At 54.1% G+C, this 25,767-nt stretch overlaps 1 protein-coding gene across 2 annotated transcripts; it reads right to left on the bottom strand.

Annotated features, from left to right (window-relative positions):
• Window positions 1-1,476: 1,476 nt before the first annotated feature.
• Window positions 1,477-25,767, bottom strand: LOC119103353 (protein eva-1 homolog C; the record flags this gene model as incomplete). 2 transcript variants are annotated; one of them, XM_037226862.1, is given in 7 exon segments in its annotated part: window positions 1,477-1,961; window positions 12,582-12,788; window positions 16,053-16,187; window positions 16,777-16,920; window positions 18,077-18,223; window positions 19,634-19,757; window positions 25,565-25,767. In XM_037226862.1, coding segments are annotated over 7 exon segments (1,349 nt in total), but the record flags the coding sequence as incomplete, so codon positions are not given.

The raw sequence follows: 25,767 nt of genomic DNA, 5'->3' as shown, positions 1-25,767 counted from the left end.
GACCTGGTTTCAAGCCAAGTCATGGCATGTAGATGGTTGGCACGACCTGACAAATGTACTGATGTAATAGTATTGTAGGCGCTTTACAGGGCGCTAAGAGTCATCAAATTTTTGTATGCACTGCCCAGAAGTGAAATACATCGCAATTTCTGCAGTTAACGAATTGCAGAACATGTGCACGAAGAGAATGAATAACGAACATTACCAGTTGCAAGGGCTGCCGACAGACCACAAAGTACGCATATAACCATGACCTAAAGTGATTTTAAAGAGTTCTCTTGTATCTTGCTGGCGTCGCAATGTCAGATATCGCTTATCAATCATTAAATCATGCAACCGTCGCACCGAGCAACAACGCGCGTGGGTGTCGGTTGCCGCGTGCGCTACCTTACCGCTTACAATTGCTGATAAATAATACTGCTTCTTGCGGCTGCAGAGGTCAGTTTTGCAGTGGACCCTTTCTTCCTGCTGCGATAATAACGTTTATTACGGTTACTTTGCACCTAGTCTGAGGAAGACGTGGATCAATCCACTCCGATTTTTTCTTCATTCCCGCCAGCATGACATCACAATGACAATGACACGTGTGCTCGTTTTCATCAGCGCTCTTTAACCAAATCGTTATCGCTTGACCAGGAAAGGAGGAGACATCGATCTGCCTTGAAAACGCTGCATGCATGTTGTAGCAGCCATCTGATTACACGGCACCAAAACGCTCCTCTGGGCATGGAACATTCAAGGACAAAGTCATCTGTATTCGGTACATCCGTGGACACAAACAAAAAATAACTTACACGCACAGCAGCGGCTGGGGCCGCGGTCCCGTTTGTACAGGTGCGCCGCCTTGTGGTCCGCCTTCTTCGATCGGGGGCAGCGTGGACAAAACGCCGCCGAGCCCACCGTCGGCTCCCATCGACCCCCCGGACCGCGCGGGTTCTGGGCACCATCCATGTCGACTAGATAACATTGGCGAGCGGGTGGCCGGCCGCACCCAGCCCATCAGCCGGCGGCGCCGGCGCCGGCCGCCCCAGCTATGAGGACAATGAGCTATGTACAGAATGCGAGCAGATATTGCGGGCTGTCGGGTCGGATGGGGCCGCGAACACCTGACAGCAGCTGGAGGCGCGGTCCGACCGCGGCGCCGACACAAAAGCGGGTCAACAGACGGTGCGAACAGCGCGAGACTAGGCTACTCAGTCGGTGAACGGCTCAGACAGGCACTTGATGCACGCGCTCACTCGCGCAGAGCTGGCTCCCGTGTCAAGCGTATCCCTGAGGACACAGCTCAGCAGCTTCACCCTCCACTCGTAACGGCAAGAGTTGAGAGCCGCCGCGGCTGCCGGCACCGGGCGCGGGCGGCCGGTCGGCCCCGCGCTGTTTCTGATAGTGATATGGGCGGGGCACCGCAATCACGACACTAGACCTGCCGCCCGCCCGCCCGCCCGGGCGCCGAGCGCCTCTCGCAGCCCCCTCACCACGCCCCGGCGACATGGGGGACCCGTGGCGCGGCGCGGGTCGCCCACCAGCGGCCGCGCGCGCAAGCGTCAGTTGTGCGGGAGGCGCCAGATGTCACTAGCTGTAGTAGTACACATTCGGCCCCCCGCGCGTCAGGCTGCGCGGGTTGGTGTCGTGCTCGTGGTCGCGCAGCGTGCCGCGGCCCGAGCTGGCGTAGCGCGCCGGCTCGGCCGCCTCCAGCGCGCTGCCGTTGAAGCTGCGCTGGCCGCCGTACGGCGGCGAGAGCCTGCCGGCGCTCAGCACGGTCGGCCCCAGGTCGATGTCGGCGTCGACCTCACTGATGTCGTCGGTGAAGCCGTGCGGCGGCGGCTCGATGTAGTGCGCCTTCACCTCCTGGCGGGCGCGCCGGCGCTGGCAGTACAGCCGGCCGATCACCACCAGCAGGCAGAGCAGCAGACCCCCAGTCACGCTCAGCGTCAGGTACAGGATGAACTTCTCCTTGTTGTCTGGAACAGGGCGTGGCGGTGAGCGGCGGTGCGGAGCAGGCCGCCGGCAGTCGTCGCTCGTGCGTGCTAGACTGCGGTCTGGAAGAAACCTCGGCGAACGGAGCCATAGAGTGTAAATCCAGGGGACTTGAGGTCAGAGGCAAAGAAACTGTGTCGCAGCAGGACACCACAAAACTCGGAAACAGTCGGATCTCACGGGGTATTTGATAAGGAGAGCTGGAACCAAAACACTACGTCGGACATAATGGGCCAGAAAAGACGCAAGCAACGCGTGCCTGAGTCACATCAGCTACGTGTTAATGCTGCATGTCAGCATTCTTGGCCGCATTTCCGAAGACGTCCGCACAACAGCCCACATGCGCAGTTGGAAAGGCGAGGTCTCTCGACAACACCGGCGCACTCCAGTAATCGATGTGCAGACAAAAGCGGCGCACCGCCGCCGATGAACAGGTGACGTCACGCCAAACAGTTCGCGGCCTTCCCCGACGGCGGTGCGACGGTCCACGTCAGGCTCGATAGACCGGCGCGTAACTAATCAGGAACGTCTCAAGGCGCCGATAAGCGACAGCCGCTCGGCGCCCGGCGTCGCTCGCCAGCTACCATTCAGTCGACACCGCTGCGCCCCTGGGCGGGGCCACTGGGGCCTCTGTTGGCGGACGGCGCGCTAAACCGGCGCGCCGCGCGGCCCGCCCCGCCCCGCCGCGGGGGCGGAGGGCGGCCGCCGGCCAGCTCCGCCTCGGGAGGCGGCGCCCCGCCGCCAGAGGTGACCGACTGAATTAGTAAACGTGCCGTGCCGTCGCCGTGCTCAAAAGGTGGCACTTCTCACAAGCTGATCGACCGCAGCCCCCGGGCGGGCGACACTCCAAAAGAGGTCGGCTAGTGGCACGCGCGCCGCCGCCCCGCCCGTCGCCGCGCCGCTGATCAAAAGCGCCAGGCTAGTCATGTCGCTGAGCCGGCTCCGAGCCGACGCTCAGAGTGCAGCCGAGCGCTCCTTCCAGCCGCGGTCCTCACTCGCTTTTTACATGCGGGCGTTGACCACGGGAAATTATGGAAATTTGGGAAGTTAAAGGGGAAAGAACTGTTCAACTGTTGGGAAAAGTGGTGCAAATGTGAAGCACGGTTACTGGCTTCGAATCATTGGAGCGTGAGTTTGGCGCAGCTGCAGGCAGTTCGGTTTTACATTCGGACCGTAATAGAAGAAGAGCAGTTAACATGCACACCAGGCCTCATCATTTGCAGACCTGGATGATAACGGCGCCGAATAGACGATGGAACACGCATAGGCGGGTACCAGAGCCACTTACTGGACGGCACATATTTCACAGTCACTGAGACCATGCGACATGGAGGTGACCTTGAGCCTCGAGTGTCCATTAGTAATGAACTATCGCAATTGCCAGCATAACAGACGCATCCAACGGCAAAAGCACGTTCAATTGCATTAGAGATTGTCAAAATTACCCTTCGTATTCTGCCCCACCCTAGAGCCCCCCCCCTCCCTACGGCCCCGGAGCCACGCACCCGTCACGTCACGCGTCACGCCGTCCCACCGTCACGCAGGACGTCGCCCGACCGAGAAACACCGGGCCGAGAACTTTCCGCTCAAGTCGCCACGCCACCCCTCCAACCGGAATCGATCGATGGCCGACACATCGACTATCGACTCTCGCCATCAAAGCATGAGCTGCGGGCTTCCAGACGGCACCAGGCCGACTGAGCCGACGCGCGACCGACCCAGGTACGACCCCGACCAAAGGTCACGGGCCCAGCGTGACCCAGATGGCGTCCCAGCTGAGGCCAATCACTTCTATATAATAAATCGGCGTTCCCTATGCCGAACCTGCAGGTGGCCTCGGCCGTTTTGGTAGGAGCTGACCACTGCAATAAAACAGCTTGTGGCGTTTAAATGCCTTGCGGAGGTCATCAAACATCATAATGATGTACATGATCATAAACTAAGGTCTAAAGCCTTGAGAGCCGGGGCAATTGTGCTTAATTCTGCTCTTGTTGATGGAATTCAGCTCCAGGCAAGTAAGAAAGACCTCTAACTCATGGTTTGTCGACAAAATGGCTTCAGAGTTCTTATGCTGAGCTATCGACCTTTAACCAGGAGGTATTGGTTAACCGACATTACAAAATTATATCGGTTGTGTTGTCCACAATCGACGTTTCAAGTCGTGCTTTTGATTACGAGTAACCGCGAATTCGGATTTCATCCCAATACGATGCCATCACATTGGGCCGTCACACCATGCGAGCGTCTAACTTCGACTATCACCCAACGCGGAACGACATTAATATTTTAGTCGTCCGCGATCCCGTCTTCATTTCCGCCTTCAGAACGAAGTCTATGTCGAAAGACTCGGATCCGACAACAACAACGCGCGAGGTAACGGGTTCTATGGGATACATAAATTGATGTTTGACTCAGTTTGAGAGAAAAATTGCGACGCAGTTCTAAAATGCTCCGGGTGATGTGGTTGTAAGTTGTTGGAGTAAATGACGGTTAGCTGTGCTTTGAGCCGACTAATCGACCATTTGTGCGGAGCCGCTCAGCACGACTCCAACCATAACTCCGTCCGTTTGGTCCGGAGAGCCATCCCACCCTCCCTTCGGCTTATGTTATAGCGTTCGGGTCAAAGAAAGCGCACAAGCGAGACAATATTCCGTCGCCCGGTATTTGCCGCGCGGCTAACTACGTACCTTTTGGAATCACATGATTCGGTTTCCTTTCGGAAAAAGAACGAAAGTCGTTTTATTCGTAACACATCCTTCAACCGGCTTTGGCCGGAGGCAGACGGTATTACAACTCGCTGAATCAAGGGTGGGTGACCCAATGGAACGCTGAGGCTGTCGAGTGCCCAGGCCAGCCACAGGCCGCCCGCCGACGTACTGGACGGGGCGCCGCGTGTGACCAATGCCATCTGCATGGAGCACAACCACAGTCACGAGGTCAGGGCACGTGACTGGCTCCAATAGGGCACGTGACAGGCTCCAATAGGGCACGTGACAGGGTACGAGGATGCGTCAATGTCATTTCCAAACTTACATCTGGCAGGTAAGTGATAGCTCAAGTCCCCCTCGCCCGACGGTCGGCATCTTCAGAAAGTCGTTAGAATGTCTTCAGAATGTCTTCAGTGCGTCGTTAGGATTCGGGGCTCGTCAACTGCAATGGTTATTTGCGCCTGCCTTCAGGAAAATGTGTAGCCCGGCTTCGCCATAATATGGCCGGGCAGAAACACAAGCAAATCAGTCAAAATGGACACGCACTGTTGCATGCGTGGGTGCAACTCAACTTTAATTGCGAATGCTGCTGCATGCTCTATATCTCAGAATATCAGTCGTGCCTGTGGTCTTGCATGGAAAGAATGGGCCTAAAATAGCATTTTCCTCTCCCACATTTCTGGGAAGGTTCCGTTTCCAGGACCCGGAGCTTCCACATCTTACATAGAACAGACCTAAAGCAGTTAAGAAGCTTGTGGTCGACCACGCACTTAACGAAATTAGGCGTTCCCAAAAAAGGCCTGACTCGATGTTTCCTAGAGCCAAGGAAGCTTTTTTAACAGAAAGCAATCTTTCAAGCCAAAGAAAAGATAAAAGCCTGGAGTATTTACTTGTACGCTCTGTCTTTGGTCGTGAAACTGTGTGCAAGAGCCATGTGCTACAGCGCACTACTGGTATCACCCAGAAATGGACCCTGTTAGGACCAAAACTTCACAGAAATTTGAAAACACGAGGAAAAAATACTCATACAAAAAAGGAAATTGCAAACATCAGGGAGATGCAAATTTTTACATGTTTAGGCTTAAGACGATTTCTTAAGGCAGCCCAGCCTCTTTAACTGCCGTAACTTTGTACTTTGCTTACGGACGACATCCTTACACTTGAGCAAACTATGAGAATAAGTGACGAAGGGACTGAAGTTGTTCTCGTATGTAATAGATATACGAGAACCAACAGATACCGTGTTGGGGTGTATAATACATATCCTGCTCGTCCCATGTTATGTCGTTGTATGCACAAAAGATATCCACAGACATCAACCATCATTCCGTGTCGTATGTGCTGGGTATCCGTCACACGCCCCACATGACACCCGGAACCTCACAGGGAGGGAGCCGGAGGTGGGCCACCGCATGTGCAGTTCTGCGCGATCAGGGGCAGCGTACCATTATGAACTGGCTTACCATTACCAACTATGAACTGGAGCTTACCATTATGAACTGGCCGTCATCTGAAGCCACTTGGTCCCGCCCCCCCCCCCCCCCCCCGTCTGCTCATGTTCCTCCACGAGCAGCGATTGTGAACTCACGAACATGGCACGAAGTTGGGTCCGGTCAGAGTGTCTGCGTGGTTTTAGGGTTGCGATGCTGAGGGCAGTGTACTGAGTAACCGTTTTGAAATCATTTATCCCCAGGGAAGCCCCCGCAAAACATGCTGATCTGACGTACCTTGCCATGCCGTTCAGACTTGGTGTCCATGGGATCAGCATTTTTCTCCAACCATGCCATTGAAACTGCATGGGTTCTGGCTATGGGCGACTGCCAATCGATGCCAGGGTTTCCGCGCGCACGATTCCATACATTATGCAAAGCTCCATTTCCTGGCCGTTATGGGAGGTGTTCTGATCATTGGCCATGATAAACCGAACATTCTGAGGAATAATTTGCTTCAGTCAAGTACAGACGAGGGTAAAAATTGCCGCTCGCCGGGTCAATAATCCATGGATGACCATCCGGCATGTTCCAATCCAGCTTATTAGGTGACGCCCCAATGAACAGCTGGAGTGCACACATAGGAAAATCTGTTCCAAAAATTTTCAAATGTGACCTAAGCAGCTGAAAAAAACGTGTTTTGGCAATCAAAAACATTCTAACTCAACTACCCAAGGGCACTGGACACTGCGATGTTTTACATTTGATCAAAGCAAAGCGTCACTTACACATGTCCTCCCTTGACGCAATCTTCTACTCTCCTACCGCGCTCAAACGCGATGAGTCGCGCAAATGTACTACCCCGCGTGCTCAGTACGACCCAAACCCGCCCCAGCTCCCGAGAACCCTGTAGCGGTGTCGCGAGGCACGGCCGCCCCCTGCGCGTGCGAGCCAGCTGGCCCCGATGCCGGGTGGGCCGGCCGCGTTTGCACGGTTCATTACGTGTGACGAGCACACAGCGCACTGCCTTGTAACCGGGAGCGTATCGAACGGCCGCGTCGATGGTGTTTACTCGTCCAGCGCCGTCCATCGCCCGCCCGCGAGCGGACATGGTCAGCACCGCCCACCGCCCTGTCCGTCAACGGACGTGGTCAGCGCCGCCCACCGCCCTGCCCGCGAGCGGACGTGGTCAGCGCCGCCCACCGCCCTGCCCGCGAGCGGACGTGGTCAGCACCGCCCACCGCCCTGCCCGCGAGCGGACGTGGTCAGCACCGCCCACCGCCCTGCCCGTCAACGGACGTAGTCAGCGCCGCCCACCGCCCTGTCCGTCAACGGACGTGGTCAGCACCGCCCACCGCCCTGCCCGCGAGCGGACGTGGTCAGCGCCGCCCACCGCCCTGCCCGCGAGCGGACGTGGTCAGCACCGCCCACCGCCCTGCCCGCGAGCGGACGTGGTCAGCGCTGCCCACCGCCCTGTCCGTCAACGGACGTGGTCAGCGCCGCCCACCGCCCTGTCCGTCAACGGACGTGGTCAGCGCCGCCCACCGCCCTGTCCACGGGCGGACGTAGTCAGCGCCGCCCACCACCCTGTCCGTCAACGGACGTGGTCAGCGCTGCCCACCGCCCTGTCCGCAGGCGGACGTGGTCAGCACCGCCCACCGCCCTGCTCACGAGCGGACGTGGTCAGCGCCGCCCACCGCCCTGCCCGCAAATGGACATGGTCAGTATGGCCCATCACACTGCCCGCAAACGAGCGTGGTCAGCACCGTCCACCCCGGCCCACGAACGGACGTGAGGGTTCGCAGGCGCGAACAAGATTGGTGTGAGAAGCCCGAGCGCCGATTATGCGCTGTCGTCGGCTGTGTTGATGACGCACAAACACGCAAACGCACGCACAAAAGCGTACTCATGCACAAGAACACCAAGTGGATGTCAGGCAAGCCATTTCATCACGCAGACTGGAAGCTCGCCTATGTCGTGCCAGCAAGCATGGTAATAAAGCGCTGTGCCTGTTGTATAGTACGCATGCCGGACATATTCACTGCGAAGGTATCGAACATGATATAACAATCTAGGCACTATCGTCCACATAATAAATTTGACATCAATTTGTTTTCGCATTTAAGTATACGAAATTATTGCGCTGATGGTTTTAGTGGGGATCATTTCAGTCATGCACCTGACCAAACAATCCGAAACTTGATGAGGACAAATAACTTCTACTTCACGCTAATATACCAACTCTGACTGCAACCACTCAATGACAGTGGTGGAAATGAGCAGCATAAAAGGTTTGACAGCGTTCAGCCACAGGGACACCGCAAATAGCATGACAGCATGACAAGTACCCGCCCATGCTTAGCCTACCCAACGTTAATAGGTCTATATCTGGCAGTGTAAATCACTATTGCCGTTTCGTGTTCTACATTAGGACTTATCGTGAAAGCCCATTGCGTTTAGCGCAGATCTCGCAAGCTTTGTTACTTTCGGGCAGTTAGTTTAAGCTGCTAAGCCCATGACGCCATTCCACGTGACTTGTTGCAAACAGCAAGGTGTTTTCGTTTTGCACGATACATCAAGCGCCCCTCCACATGCAGCCTGTTGCAAGCGGTAAGACCTGCAAGCTGTGTTGTAGGTCATGCACCGTACGCTACTACCGAATGACCCACAAGCCCCGCATTGCCCTGACCGCACCGAAACTCCTCGTGAAGCGGTGTTCCTTCGAGCGGGTCGTAAGCCTAGCGCCCCCTCTCCCCCTCCCCCGCCTTACGGTACGTGGCGAGGCGGTGAGCGTGAGGTCAGGCCGATACGAGCGAAGGATGAGCCCAAGGGTGAGCCCCTGGTGGCGACGGTGTCTACCAACCACCCCGCCCACGGTGTCTACCGACCACGACCACCCCGCCCACGCCCAGTCACCCCAGGGGAGGGCGACACCGCACAACAGGCCCAAATGGTCCGTCGGGAACGGCTGACGTCATAATAACACAGCCCCAGGGCCTGCCGGAAGGAGTGACGCCACCATAGCACGGCCCGAGGGTCTGACGGGAGGAGTGACGCCACCATAACAAGGCCCGAGGGTCTGCCGGGAGGAGTGACGCCACCACAACAAGGCCCGAGGGTTTGCCTGCGAAGGGTGACGACACTTTGACACGGCCCGAGGGTCTGCAGGAACACCTCTATAACAGGACCTGCGACGAGGCCCATGCTGACCCAGCGGGCCCGCGGGGGCGCGGGTGCATGCCTGCCTGCAACCTGACACTCGACACCACGTTCTGGCCCATTCATTAGATCGCCACAATCTGCCCGGAGGTCGACAAGAAAGCCAAATATGCCAAACGAATAGGATGTTTTCACTTATCGCTTGCACCTGAACTTTCGTATGCCAGTGCATTTCGTAGCTGGTGGAGGTGCATTTCAGAGGGTTTGAAATGCATGGGCGATCAGTGTTGTGTTTACAACAGAATGATTATGATTAGCATAAAACGAGCGCACGTTTCGGGTGAGGCAGCCTGCTTTCGGACCGCCTTGAGTAAAGCTCCGTTGCTGGACTGTCTGGACTGACTGAGTTACTGAGTCGGGCTGGTGGAGAGCTGGACGCAGTTACGTTAGCCGGGTATCGGTAGCGCAGAAGTTAAGCTACGTGTCTAGGACGCCAGAGCACGGGGCTCAATGCATTGCGGCGCCCGCAAGTCCTGTCCGAGGCGAGAGGCAGGTGAGACCACATGGCCTCAAAAGCTGAGTACGTCGTAAAGCCACAACGACGGTCGCGATCTTCGTTCGGATCTCAAGAGGTTCAGGCCACGACTTTTTGAAATTTGATCCGAAACCCTTGAATGGATAAATTTCTGGGATCAGCGCTCACGCTAAACAGTGCTTGTTTTGTGAGCCCCCACCATCCGATCGCGCAGTTCCAGGCAACGGCAGAATTTAGTAGCGAAAGCTTAACGTGCCGCAATGCTCGGCACGATTCGACCTGCCCTCTGACGTCAACTGACTTTCAGCGCGACCGCTGCCACCGGCCGCAGGCCATACCCGTCAAGGGTAAATGGCGAGCGCACAGAGCGACTAGAACCCACACCGCCAACGTGCTGTACGGCTAGACCCTGAACAGTTCATATGCTTATAAATTCTGTTTACACGTACGGGTAAGGATGGCGTCTTCAAAGGTCATCCAATGTCGCCAAGTTTTATGGTTCCAGTTACGCATGTTTTGTATTTGATGATCCGCGATATTGCCTTGTGCCACGCAGTTCGGAAGTTATGTTTGCCAGCCTTGGTACTGTTCCTTGCAAATATTTGCTGCGTCGTAATTCAGTTGATATTGATGGTTAGGATGGAAGGCCTGCCAAGTGAGAAACTTGCCAATAGTCGAAGAGTCAAAAAAGTTTCTACGTCACCAACTGAACATATGGTTAAAAGAAAAGTACGACCTAATCACAGTAATCCATCGAAATAATCAAAAAGGCATTCGTTAAAAAGTTATCGGTGGTTGTTAGCTGAAATCAGTGACTTGTTACCAACTGACGGCGAGCTTAGGCGCGTGTTTAATAAACCACAGTAACACTCTTGGCTCGCACAGCCACCGCGTGCGTTGGATGGTACAAGATTGCCATTCACTGAGTTAATGTCCATGGAATGGTAGTTCAGCGCGTCTATTTTGTTCAGCGGACTGCCTCAATCAAAATATAACCAATTACGAGATCATTAAAGGATCCCCCTTCACATTCAACCAATTACGTAATCGACGCGATAAGCATTTCTCAGGTTCGTCCTGTTAGGCGGCCTCGGAGCGCTGGAAAGAAAACCAAACTGGAGAGAATCGTAGCACTTCAGAGACGGCGATCGATTTGACCTCTGTGTGTCCGCGCCGAGCCCCGGCGGCTGCACATCAGGCCGATGGTGCCGCCCGCTCCCTGGTGTCGTGTTTCCGGTTCCCTGTCCGCACATTAGCTGTTCGCAGAGCGGCAATACCAGCGCGCCGTTATCGTCGCGGCGATGACGTCACGCGCCAGGTGGCCAACGCGGTGTGAAAAGGACCATCAGGGCGTCGCCTTTGCCGGGTCGGCTGAATTGGTGTCTATGGCGGGGGCCGGGGCGGTTCGAGGCAGACAGCCCGGCACAAAGACCGGGCCGCGCTGCTGATGGTGGTCCTTGACATGCGAGCGGGGCAGCGGGCCCGTCCCCACGCACGCCGTGAAGGCAGCGACGGCGCGGCGCCGGCGGCACTGAGGCCACCAACCACTCCGTGGCGCTGGCACGGGCGCCAAAAGGAGCGTAAGCTCAGGGGGCAGCAGAACTACAGGCAGCCAACATCAGAGCATGCAGTCGCGGCGTGCCGTGGCGGGGAGGGAGGATGGAGGGATGTTGGAGTCCAAATAAGCCGGATTCGACCCGATGAACGCCGGCAGCGATCGTCAGCTGTTGCCGACGGCCGACCTGCTCGGCGTCTCGTTCGCAGGCGGCCCGGCCAGTCCGCACGCAGCCGGGTGGTCAATCCAATCAGTACACGGTCATCAGCGTGCGTCGAAAAAGTGATTAGTCGGCATTAGACGGCGCCACCTTGACCAGAGCCGGCGGGCCGGCCATCGGCTGGTCAAATATGCATGCGGCGGGAGGAATCGACCGCTGGTGTGCCCGCCGAGGGCCCGACCGGCCTCGAGGACCACGCTCGGCCCTCCACGCCGGCAGCGATGGTGACCTGCGAGATGTGACGGACAGCCGGGAACTGCTCGTCCAGCCAGCGACAGGGTGGAAAGTTCGTCCTCGCAGGACTCGGCATGACATCGGCTATGACTCACAGACGTCAGACTACAGACTATGACTACAGACTATGACTATTACTACTGTGACTACAGACTCCGTTAGACCCGTCCGTTCATCTGATGCCATCTGACAGACTGTCAGACAGACTCTGACAGACTGCCAGACAGCATCAGCTGAACTGACAGTCACCTGCCGTCTACCGGTCCTCCACCAAACACGTATCAGCTCCACCAGCATCGACCGTTTACATCCGCTGTCTGCCATGTCCACGCTTCCCCTTTCCTCCATGCTCTTCTCGGTAACACCTAGGTTCTCTCCACTAACCTAACTGATCCGTGTCGTTTGCCTTCACAAAATACCACCCATCAGTCATGTAGTGAAGCCCAATCTGTGTCTAGGTTCTTCATGCCAATGTACCGAGCCGTTCAATGGCCGGCGGTTCCGATATTTAACTGGTCCTTGCTTTTCGTCAGTCAGCGTTACCAATCTGAACAATCCACCACCTGGCCTCTCATAACCCTAGCTGCTTCCATGCACCGATATCCATTCAATACCCATACTCAGCTCCATATCCATACCCATCATATCCACCAGCCTCCAGAAGCCCCCAAATCCTCAACCAAACCAGCCAACCAGCCTGCACCACCTGCACCAGCCTCCACCAGCCTCCACCAAGCTTTACCGTGCTCAACCGTTCTCCTACCTGACACGAATCGGTAGGCCGTGATCCACTCGGTGATAAACCCAATCACGTGTCGTTGCCCAGCCGTCATCGGCTCTGTATCGTTACAGTCTTCCTCGGCCAGCGGCGGCGGCAGCGGCGGCGGCGGCGACGCGGCCGGCCGCGCTGGCCTGGAGCTGGTGTCCCCCTGCACGCCGTCGTAGTGGGGGGCGCCGCGGCCGCGCCCGGCTGCGGAACACCCACAGTGACACCCTTGTGACACCCTCGCGACACCCCCGTGCACGCGTGCCAACACCCGCGCGACACCTCGCTGGCCCGGAGCAACAACTATCGACGTCGGGAAGCCCCAGGGTCACCCACGGATTCTGTCGGACAGCTGACTGCTGGCCGGTGATTGGGTGGGTTGGCGGGTTACATGTGGTGAAAGTGCGAGGTGAGAAAACAGGGGTTAGTAAAGGAGCTCATAGTGGTGACGGGAAGACGGTGGTTACGGTGATGGTGACCTGGTAGTCAGGACGTGACGTTTGCTGCATCCCTCGTTGCTGAGGGCGCCGGGGTAAAAACAGAACAGGAAGATCAGTCGCCGCGCCTTTTTAGTGGACGGGACAGAGATGGGGTGAACCGGAAAACGGAGCGGACGTGAAATGGCGGGACGGCACAGATGGCGCCACAAGCTGGGGAGAGTTTGGCACCGAGTGCGAGCGGGACAGGGCATGTCAAGATAGGCAGATATAATGAGGGTCAGCTTTTGGATGTCTGGCGTGCTTCAGGACCAGCACGGACAACAGTGTCCGGGCCGCATAGCGCAGGAGAGGAGACGTGGCTTCAGCCAATGCGGCGCAGGACAGGACTCACGGTTCTGGTCGAAGCAAGGGAAGGAGAGACCCATGAGCGGAACGTGAGGACTGAAGGCGGCATTGCTAACAGAGCGGCACGAGGGGTTAATGTACAGAAGAAACGAAGAGAGACATAGCGCACTGCCCGACAAGCATAAACTAAAAACAGCAGCATGAAGATGTCGACAAGAGCAATGCCATTCTGAGGTCTACGGCATACCACACGGCAGCTCTGATACACTTGAACTAGTGTAAAAATATAAACAGCACAACACAATTTGCCAGTTGCTTTCAGATGCTTTCTATGGCCCAGTTCATTCCACACTTTTAGCATACCATAAAAAACACATCAAGATGCACGGGTGTGTGAACAGTAGGGAGGTTTAGCTGCAAAGCAATAGGCATGTGATACGTTTTGCCAATCATTTTCTATGTTTCGGTGGACACTCAAGCATCGCACAAGTTCTTCGCACAAGTGTTTGTCGAGATCTTATATAGCAATTCATGGATGACTACGTCTACAGAACATTGTCTGCGGGGCACAAAACTATGCTGGGATATTGCGTAGCACGTTGCGCAATAGCCATATAGCCAGGTCCGACGGAAAAATAAAGCCTCACCAAGTTGTTATGCGAATAAGGCGACTGGCTATAATTTGAGAGCAATAACTTAGGTGGGAAGTGAAATTCAAGATACTTTCCACCTGATAATAAATGCTGTGGAATGTAAGACTTCCCGTGCGGATTCCATTTCATTATCACAATTTTTGGCAAGTTGATCTCAAATGTTCTTTACCACTGCAAAAATTTACCTATACTAACTACAAGGAAATTCGCAACGATAGGGGTGTTGCAGAACAAAAGCGGCCATTAACTCGGCGACGGCATGCATTCAGGAAGACCTTGACCCCTGTCATCCTCCGCGGATCGACCAGCGGTTCATTATTAAACGCACTGTGGCAAACCTCCATGGCGCCTGTGACGACGTCATGTCATGTCGGAGAGCCTCTACCCGGGACAAGCAGAGAAACGTCAAACATGGATGCATCTACGACGGCCGGCCCACCTCTCCCTGCTAGCTACAACAGCCTGCCCGACACGCCACTAGCTGGGATCGACTGCCAACGTTCGCCGAAGCGACGGCTCGAGCGGCGCTGCTCAAGTCGGTTGCCATGCCAACTACTAACACACCTATCATGCGGCATGGGTGTGCCTTGTGAATGTGCGTCGCTTACTGTGTGGCCGCGTATGACGGTGTGCCGGAATGCCGGAATAAAGTCTGACTGTCGGCTGAGTGATGAATTGTGGCGTGCGTGGGTCCATCAGTCCGGTGAGAGCTGAGCTCAATGCGTCGCGCGCTGTCGTAACGGCGGGTCCGCGGTGGCCGGCGTGGAGGTGCCCCAAATCCAACTAATGGTCCTCCTCTGACTAGTACCAGTCAGCCTTTCCAGCAGGGCGTATGCAACGTTTCGCAATGGGAGAAGGCATAGCTCAAATTGCTTATTGAAAAAAACCTATTGAAGTGCACCGCAGGCGAAGGACATTTCTTCCAAAAGCAGGTGTTCAATAGCACCGCACGTTTTCAATACTTGCATTCGTATGCATTTAACTCAATTCTTGAACTAAAGACCTCTGTTTACGCGCATATATATTAGACATGGATGATGGGAGAACGTGTCCCCGGTTCCCCTGCCACTTCAATTCGCCGCTCTCTTCCGGTGACTCCCCAGGGCGGCCGTGTGTCCAGTGACTGCGAACTAATCGGCCCGCAAGACGACACCGGAGCAAATGGACTCAGTCGCGGTGCATTTGTAATCGGCTAAAACCCAGGCCAGGTGCGGTTTCATCGACGGAAATAGAGTCGCTTACGACCACGCACCATCGTCCTTGGTCGCTGTCGTTCGCCGGGGAGCCCATTTCGCGAACTTCGGACAGCCATATCAATCCATCCACCCGGGGAAAACATGTTCGTTGGTAAGCAGCGGGTAATGTGTTATCGTATCGGCAAATGCAATCAAGGCTGGAATTTGTTTTTAATGGCATTACCATTACCTATAACCGTCTTTATCATTCCAGTTTTGATAGATTTCCGAAAACAATTTAGGGTGCTATTACTTCCCAACTGCAGGTTCTCCACAGGTGGCGCGAGCGTTCAGGTGGGGTTCAGACTTCTATGGTCAGCTGGTCGACTTCGAGGTCTTTGATCAAGGGATTTGGCGAGGGTGCTCCTTCAAGAGCTTTATCTTAATCTCAATTCAGCTTAGTTCTTTCTGAAACTGGTGCTTCACAAAAGAGGTCCCTAAAAGGGTAAACAAACAAACACTTCCATTGTTAAGATAGGATGGGGAGGGGAAGATCTTTAAACAGCCAAGCGCAGCGTAATCGTTTCGCTGCACAGCGGTCCTCTGTCTGTGGTTCCAGGTTTTTAAAGGTATATATTGTTCAAAAACTTGGGCATTTCATCTGGCTTCATTTTTCGTTGGTGAGACCGTTTACCACGTGACAATTTCATCTTCTAGCAAACTTTTATGCTGATGGCAAGTTCGAGTGATAATGCACCAGGCCAACTGCGAGTAGACCCTTGATCTTTACTTTCCTGGAGGCCTGAACGTCTTCGAGCAGATACTAGCGCCATCTATTTTACTTTTAGTACTTACTTTTGCCGCTGCGTGGCGTGCTTGGTGCGTCCTTCCCAGATGGTAAGTGACGGTCGGCCGGAGGAACTTCCGTAGCGTTCTGTCGCGCCTCCTCATCCTCTTGGTCGTACTGTTCTCGAAGAATTTTCTTTGGAACTGCAAGCACAATGAGAATCCTCAGCTTTGTCCCGTACTAAGCACAGTGGGCGTGACTGTCATTCACATCTTTGACCTTGAGTGCGAACAGAGAAAATCCATGCAATGGTCTAAAAGTGAAAGTTAAAAATCGAGGCAACGATTTGGATTTGATGATATGCTACCGGGATTGAAAAGATATCAAGCACTATGGTAAAGCATAGCATAAATATCGTATGCATCTTTGTTTGTCATATCTAGCCGCATTTTAGAGTATTTTACACATTACTAGTCACGTTAAACCTGGTAAGAGCCTGACGAAACCTCCAATAAGCGCGAATTAGAAACTACTACGCTCGCAGCACGGTGGCCTTCCCCTGCATCCCGCCATTTCAGTAAACCCACAGCGTGCTAAATAAAAACTCAGTATGAGGCACAGCTTTAACGCGCCTCATATATCTCCGGTAATCTAATCCCACGCAATCCGCGGCTAAACTACGCCCACACGTCATTCGGACAGCTCACGACAGGGAAGAGGGACAGTAACCCGGCCAAGCTGGGGCGAGATCTGCGTCAGTTCCTGCCCTGCCTTGTTCGCCCAGCTGCTCACCGCAGGTGTAGGTGACCTTGAGGTACGTGTTGTGGTCGGCCGGGCAGGGTCGGTTGAAGAAGGCTGGGTCTGCGTTCAGCTCGCAGCTCTCCCTGCCCTGGCACTGGTTGATCATCTTCTCCGAGGTGAAGCTCGCCTGGCAGTCTGGTGACGCAGAGCTTCAGTCAGCGCACAGACGGAGACGGTGTCAGGCAAGCGACAGAAGTAACCCAAGCTTCCCAGACGTACCATTAGCGCGTCTGGGAAGCCAGAGGTTCGGGGTTCGATTCCTGGCGGTGCCCACCCTCCCTGCAAAGGTGATAAGCAAGCCCTGGCTCAACAGCTCGGTGCGGCGTTCGCGCAGTCAAGCGTCATTTGGCCTTGGACTGTCGCGGCTGCTCACGCCACTTTAAGTTTATTCACGAAGAGCAGGGAAATCCGAGCGAAAACTGGGACCGAGGTCATGACTGCATGCTTGATTATACGTTGGTGGTGGTGCCATGTTCGTTCATGGTGTCACTCCCATCACTTAGGCCTTAGTCATGCACCTTCATTGCTATCCATGCACACTTGAAAGACGCCGTCAACTTCTGGCCGCTTTGGAAGTGGGCAAGAAAGGCCTGCTCGTCGATCCACGGCTAGAGTGTGCCACCGTTATCCACGACACGCTGGGGGCAATCTCCCAGGTCAAGGTCAAGAGAGCAGCTCGGCGCGACGTAGATGCCGGAGGCACTCGCTGGACGAGCCTGTTTCGCAGGGCTGGAGAGGGGACCGAACATCGGCCATCGGCCTGGGTGCCAGGGATGTGAGCCTTTCGTCTTCTCCCCAAACATAAGAAAATCGGTAACAGGCTTCTAAACGGGCGAAAAAGATTGGAAACACTTTTGAAATGTCCGGCGCGCCACAAAGTTGCGACTGTTCTTGGATGATGCAATAATATATATATATATATATATATATATATATATATATATATATATATATATATGAAACTAATGAAACTGGCATTTCATTAGCGGGCTGACACATGTGTCGGCTTGCGGCGCTGCCACAGTCCCTCGAAAGCCACTTCCACGCTGCCGTCCGAGGCCTGCAGCAGGAGCGGGCGGGAGGCTACCATGCGGCTTCAGCCTGTTACGCAACACACATGCTTCGGAGAGCTGAAGCTGGACCGACGGCCGGCGCTCGTGGCTGCTGCGAGGGCGTTCCAGATCGTCCTTGGCCCACCGTGACGCCGTGACGCCGCGGAGACGTTCCATCGTCCGCACGCAGCGGACGTCGCGTCACAGCGGGTCGTCTGACACGTAACGACGGCACTCACTTGTGATCTTGACGCCCGGGGCCTGCAGGCACTGTATGCTGCCGTGCTCGGTGACGCCGAAGCTGGCCGAGTAGATGGCGATCCTGCTCCGGTCGCAGCTGATCTTCCGCCTCTCGCCCTGGCACACCACCTCACTCCGGAACAGGCCTGCGGCGGCGGCACAGCGCGATGGACACAGCGCGATGGGCACAGCGCGATGACAGCGCAAAGGGAACAGCGCAATGACACAGCGCAATGGACACAGCGCAACGGGCACAGTGCAATGGGAACAGCGCAATGGAAACAGCGCAAAGACGCAGCGCGATGGGCACAGCGCAATGGGAACAGCGCAATGGGCACAGCGCAATGACAGCGCAATGGGCACAGCGCAATGGGCACAGCGCAATGGGCACAGCGCGGTCGGGACGTCAGTCTCACTGCGCACCGCAAGTCGACTGGGGAAGCTCATACCATGACGAAGCGTGCAAATGATGATCCCACACCGGCCTGGGCCCGCACAGCCCTAGGCGATTTAGTCGCTTATCCAGCTGTAGTGAGTGCGGTCATGACCCACTGCTCACCCCGCTCATATCGCCCGAGATCCGTGTGGGTGGCGGGAGAAACCGGGTCGGCGGCTATTGGGTGTAATACAAAACCTCTGTAACATTTCAGTGACTGAAATAGCATCTTCAGTGACAATGATATGATATGACGTCTCCAGCGATGCCCAGAGTGACCGCCTAACAGCAGATATCCCAGAATGCAGCATGACGACAGGGAATTCTGAATTCTGCTTCAGGTGAGCGGAATATCTATGGGTCTCGGGGCGATACACTGTTCTGCACCGAACCACCGTACAACAGTCAACGCGCTCGCCTCGTCGCTGGACACACGTCAGCCGGCAGAGACCGTACGTCGCCCGCGACAGATGCCAGCAGCAATCAGGACCGGAAGCGCGATCGTTCGCAGGCCGGGCCCCCGCGCCGCGTGACATCGCCGGTGGGGGGGGGGGGGGGGGGCACCCAACACGTCGGCGCGACCCCGGCACAGCCCCAATTACACCCGCGATCTGGCCAATTACCGATCAGGAGCAGCGCTTGCGCCCTGATCGCGGGCCAATAGGATCACGCCGCCCGGCGACAGCGGATTTGCAGGCTATCGCACCAGGCGCCGTCGCTGTGCGGCGAAATGCCGTTCGATCCGCCAGGCCGTCTGCACGGGCAGCTCGCACGACGCGCCGGCGTGGAGCCGCTTCCGGGCGACTCAGAGGCCGTGGCAGAGGTCAGTGGGACCAATGGAGTGAATGTATCACGGCAGGCGGTCTTGCAGGGAGCGGAGCCGGCACATCCAGCCGGCCTTCGGGTGGCTCCAATCAGCACCGAGATCTGACCGCAGTCTGAAAGTCTGATCATCGCGGCGCATCGGAAACGGACGGTGAACTCGCAAGCCCGCAAGAGTCTGTTGCGGTCTACAGCCCCAGCCCTCCCCTTGAGCCGACAGAAGTGGTTCTGAAGCGACGCTCGGCGCCAGCACGCTGCCCATGACCTTCGCCCTGCGATCACTTCACGGATCGCTTACTCGGCTGGCACTTGTAGAGCACTTCGACGAACTTCCTGATGCCCGGGCAGGGGTCGACGCCGAACGCTTTGGGCGACGTCTGCAAACGACAGCTCTGCTTGCCTCCGCACTCGGCAATCACCACCTGCCGGACGAACGCTGCGTCAAAGCGGACGGGCATGTATCGTACGCAAGGCAACCATTACGTCATCAAAGAGCGCAACACTCAGTCTTCGTACCGACGCTTCGAACTCTGTTTCTGTTGAACTGTTTCGAGATGCCTTACGGACGCAGACGTGCACTTGGCCACGCCGGATGCATGGCACCAAGAGATTTTGCGTTCATAAGTGAAGGCGGTGCGTCTTCTTATTGCATAATGCGATCATACGGCAAGGGGTGGGGAAGACGGCCACGTTCATATATCTAACGGCCGTAGGGAATGCAGGACGACAGGAGGACTGTTTCAAAACGCATCTGACCGTCACAAGACGGATCAGGGTCGTCCTAGATACATCTGGCCGATAAGGGGTCCTGGAGAGGCGGGGCAATGAGTCTGTTGGGTGTGCTTAGCTGGCCACGATACATGTTATGGTACACTATGCGTACCAACTCGGTCAAAGGGAAAACAATAGGGGTTGCTGGGTGCACCTTGCCGGCCTCGGGCACGGAGGAGGTGCAATCTTTGGATCGGGGCGAAATAGTTGCAGTCGTTTGGTCAGGACGTGGTTCGCTAGCTGGAGCAGAAGCCAATGGTTATCATCTAGCTCATCTGGTATGGTCAGCAGGCATCAGTTGTGTAACCGTTGGAAACCTGAGCATGCTGGAAGATCCATAACCGCCCGAGGCGGCATCAACTCCGATCAAGTAGCAAGTTTATCAGCTAAAAACGGACTGCAGCCTCCGCAAAGACCAAGGTCTCACAAAAAATGTGCTGCAGCTGCATCAGAGTCCCACATAAAACTGGTCTGCAGGTACGTGGGAATGGGACACACGCAATAGACCTCACGTCCACGCTATGCATACACGTGACCAACTAAACGAGCACTGTGTAAATGCTCCGCCACCGTACATACACACCTCCCGACAGGTTTATGAACGAGGACCATTTGAGACACCCCAAGCGCGTGACATCGGCTGGGTTTATCGCGGCTGAAGACTAGGTGAGATTAACAGGATCGACCTCTTAAATCCAGACACGATTCAGAAGCCGTAATTGCAGCTTCATCAAGTTGATTAAAACTGCCCATTGACCCCCATTGCAGGGCCCAATGAAGCGATAAATAACGCCTGGTCAGAGTCTGACTTGGCTGTGAGGATGGGCGCTTCCTGGGTATCACCACCCAAGCCCTCCTGGGGGGCCTGGCCTCTATAAAAAGAAAGGGGCGGTCGCAGGTTGAACATGTGACCAAGCACAAACCTATCCTTTGTGTGTGTCGCTGCCATTAGTTTCGATCATTTTACTCTATCGGCTTTAAGTTATCAAACACTCTTTCCGCCACAAATTCAGAGTGAATTAGTTGCGCAGCACAGGCCCTGATCAAGGATGCCAGCCAGTTCCCTGAAAGGAATGGTCGCGAGTTTACTTGACAGGCCATCTATAACATACGACCCATTTCAGTTTGTAAATCACACCCCGGAAAATGACGCAACGGAAACAAGAATTCATTTAAAACCCATTTAGGCGCTATAGTTTGTTCGTTTTCGACGACTATTGCGAGAGCGCCTACACATGTTTTTAATAAGACATTTGTGCGTCCAAATGTCCAAATGGACGCAAATCACTTTGATTTCAGCTGACATCACGTCTCACGGGATTCCAAGTCTCATTAACTCTACATTAGCAAGAAGCGAGGGACACATTTGGCTCCGCAATTTCAGCGGGCGTGCTTGCAGCGCCATACGTTAAGATCAAGACCCCGCCCAACTGCAGCACAGCGCCACAGGGCTGTTAAAGTGCGGCGCGTAACTCCGACAGACAACGGCGATCCATCAGCGTAAACTTGCGCGGCCTGGAGCGCATTCAGCTGGAAGACCGGAGTCCTTGCAGCTCCAGCACTCGGACGGACGTGCTCGGCTGCCTTTTGATGTGGCAATGTCGTTTGTATTACAACGAACGCCTCCGAACAACGCCGAATGCCCTGCATCGTGCAGGCAAATGAGAGAAAAACGACGAGCGGGGCATCACATAGATTCGAGCAAGGTAAGAAACCCGATGGACGCGTGTAACACCCACGTCAAATGTACAATACCAAGCTTACCACGCCCTGAAAATCAATCATGAATAACTGCATTACTGATATTTTGCATCGGCCGCTTTAAACTTACACTTTTTCTGAAGCAGAGCCTATTGGGTGAACGCTGAAATTAGCCCAAGTGAAACCTCTCCACTTCGTGAGTTGACTTTGATTCCCGCTTTTTTCGTCGACAGAACTGCGAGGACCATCTTTGGTGCCGCATAATGTTACACCACGACCGCCCCACACCAGATCCACCTTGTTTGATTCATTCCCAGCTGACCTTTCCATGCCGGTTGAATCACGCGAGGAGCACGTTCTCGGATTCATAGCCAGCACTGCTTGATTGTTAGTCCGGTGTATTTGTGTTAAATCTCGGTGCAGAGCATTAGTGAGTTTAGAACCTTGTTCCACGTCAGTTGAAGGGAAGTCTTTCTGTTCTTAACACGCGCCCGGGTGACCCCTTGAATACCATGCGCTCGGGTGGGCGGGGGTCGATTCGACCCCCTGCGATCTCGGAAACTAAGACAGGGACACAAAATTCACAGGGTGCGTTGGGCTGTACATAAACTTAGTTTTGTCACAATTTTGGGTCCATACATCGTGATCTTGGGGTTAAATAAGGTCAACCAAGGTCAAACTCCAGATTGGTGTCTTAAGCGCCTCCAGACCTCTTGTGCAATCGCCGTGAAGCTACATACCTGTCCTAGGCAAAAGGTTAATCAGGTCTGTGACATGTATTGACCTTCATAAGGTCAAGGTGGGCAAATACCTACAACATTGCCCTAGTTTGTCATTCGAATAAGTGTCAGGGATTACGCTAAGCGATATGTTCCTAAAAACAAAGTGTTGACCTGGGTCATTTTTGGTCAGTCACCTACTCTGACCTTTAAAAAGCCAATGGAATGCGTCTGTTGCTGTACCTGTCATCTATAAATTCGAAATGAGCGCCGAAAATTACTGCATAAGACCAGCTATCCAGTAAAACACAGGTTAGTTTTGACCTCGTTATGATTCGAGGTCAACAATATTGGTTTTAATTCTTAATTCAATTGGTTTGTTGGCTGAGAAACTATCCCAGATATGTATAGCTTTGTCTAACTCTCCGTTGTTGCATCATTTGAAACGATTCCCCAGAAATGCCTTTCACTGACGGCCATGGCCTAAATTTGGTTTGCAGTAGGTCAGCGAACTTACAAAATACATTTAATTTTGACATCAAGATATCCGTTATCTAACACTCTACACCTCTGCAAATTTTGGCGCGGCTACGCTGCGCCGTTCGGAGGTCATTTTGTTTTTTTGTTTTTAAAGGTTTGACCCCCTCCCACCCGAGATTGTGTTGGACCATTAGAACAATATGCTTAACGACAGCACAAATAGAAGTGCAGATCTATCAGGAGCCTGTGACCAAAAGACACAATAATGAAAATCTTCAGTCCAGACTTCAAAGGTAAACACGCATCTTGCCATGTATGCCCTTGGCGTCTTGCCATTCGGCATTTGCTACTCCCGCGCAATAACCTTCGGTGACACCTCGTCATTGGCCACTAATGGAAAACAAAAATTTAGTCGGCGATTTGGTTTGACGGCAAACGCCCTGAAAAAGTACAGAGGCACTCAAAACTACACGTCTTCAAAAAAGCCACAACTTCAGAAAACAAGCGTCAGCCCCTACGTCACGCCATCAACAACAGAACGTGATTTTCTCATGCGCATGACACATTGATCCATCGTGTATGATCCATCACCTCAGTTACGAACTGCTGCTATAGACAGTTTCCCGAGTCAGTGGCGGTAATGCGGCACCCTCCTTCCGAGGGCCGGCCACTGATGACGTAGCTGGCTTCTCCAACTCCATCGCCACCAGATTCAGTTCTACACTGACTGTTTCGGCGTCGATAGAAAGCCCTGTCCTGACACTTGCCACTGGATGTTTGGAAGCCACGCGGGGCGCTTTGAAACCTCTTGAACAAGTCTGCTGATCGCTATGTTTATAACCGGCCACTAGGACACAAGTTTATAACTGGCCACTAAGCAAGCAGCACCAAAAGCACATCTGGAACATATGATCTGTAGGTATTCGGCCACGATATAATCTGAACAAACTGCACTGTATGTAGATAACACGCGTAAGGGCCCTTCGTCACCGCCTGGCAAGACATCTAACCTCGAGGCCTCGATGATGTCATCTACCACAGCAGACATGGCGTTTCCACGTGAAGCGACGCTCGCGCCACAGCTCTTGTCCACGCTCTTGATCTCCGCCGCACACGCAGGGACACACGCCTCCAATCTGTTCCCTGCATTATGTTTTGCTCCGGTCTGTTTGGCGGTTTGCGTCTTCGGCTCTCCTCTTATTCCCATGATTAATTTTCCTTGCTAGCGTGCCTCTAGCCTTGCATTCACCTCATCACATTTCCTTTCATCCCCCGAAACGCATACTTATGCTCGTAAAACCAGTCTTTTCGCAGCTGCGCCCTTGCATCTCGATTAATATTATGCGGAAATTAATTCGGTCTGGTGTTTTATGCTCGGTTATAGTGCGTAGCATTTCAAAGCAATAAACAAGCAATCGAGCGCGAGGCTATGATACACCAGATATCACCCGATATCAAGGGTGATATCAGTGATGATACAAGCCCGACAGCCGTGAGTCAGGACCCCACTCAGACACCAGCGCCCAATGTATGCGGTATGTACATCTTCGAAAGTGTCGTTGGCTTGGAGCTAAGGACGTTTTCCCCGTTTTCTGGCTCAAAATGTTTTTAGAGACCTAGTTAAGCCATATCTATGTGACATCCCAACGTCACACCAAAATTGTGCAGTGAGATGGGTATTTATAATATTATAGCAAACATTTCAAGACCGTAACTGTCTTGAACCTTCTCTTCAGCACTATGAAGGCTAGGAATTGATTCAGTGCGGGCTACAAAACGCCTGGAGGAGCCTGAAATACTGTCGACTGACGAAATTCATAGAAATATTGTATCAATTTAAATGTGTATAGCACTACCATTCGGCCAGCTCTATTCCGCTCCTTCTTGCACCTTCATTTCAAGTCTCGATGGAGCTTTTGTTTTTATCCTAATATGTTCATTTCAGCGTTGAAGCTTCCTATCCATTTATGAAGAGGAGAGGAAAGCCGGTCACATCAACGGAAAAACAGGTTTTAAACATGTTGGGAATAGGCTAGGTCATTTACCCTGCTCAGCCCACCACCTCGTGAAACAACATCCTGGTAAGTGATTATTTTCCCAGCATAAAACACATATCGGACTGACGAATATCACGTCCTGTAGACAACCACAGCAGATATATCGTGTTCAATTGCCTATGATTCCGAATCGTGCCGCACGAAATGAAACAATCCACCTTCGGATATCTTACAATATCACTGAACGTAAAGTGGGCAGAGTAGCGTCGGTAACCGTTCGACAATGGCCACAGAGGTGCTGAAGCTTTTTATTAAATGACTGTCCATTAATTCCCAGTACCTTACTATTACGTCTTGCAACAATGCCAGCATAACTATAGGATCTTCATCCAAACAGGGAGCCTAACAGGAACTACAAAAATCCCTTTCCCAACTCAAAATGAGTGCATTGTACACGCAGTTCACCAGCAATGCACCTGCCACAGCCACACACCAAACCGCCTGCACAGCACGCCGTGACACTGCTTGCTCCCACACTTAGGCCACGCGCCGAGTCCTCACCTTGAGCGCATTCCTGTCCATGCAGTCGGTGTTGTTGACCCACTCCATGTCTCGCGGATGGCCGCAGAGGTCGGGCTTGGAGGCCAGCCGGCCGTACTGCACCAGGTTGATGGAGACGGTCGTGTCGGGCGGACACTCGAGCCTCAGCTCGTCGCCGTCGCAGGACGCTACTTGGAATGTGCGGAGCGTTCCTGACAAGAGAG

The sequence above is a fragment of the Pollicipes pollicipes genome, unplaced genomic scaffold (genome assembly GCF_011947565.3).
Source record: "Pollicipes pollicipes isolate AB1234 unplaced genomic scaffold, Ppol_2.1 Scaffold_5724;HRSCAF=6776_pilon_pilon_pilon, whole genome shotgun sequence".
Lineage (NCBI taxonomy): Eukaryota > Metazoa > Arthropoda > Thecostraca > Pollicipedomorpha > Pollicipedidae > Pollicipes > Pollicipes pollicipes.
Note: the sequence above shows the minus strand (reverse complement) of the source record. Positions and strands in the feature narration are given on the sequence as shown.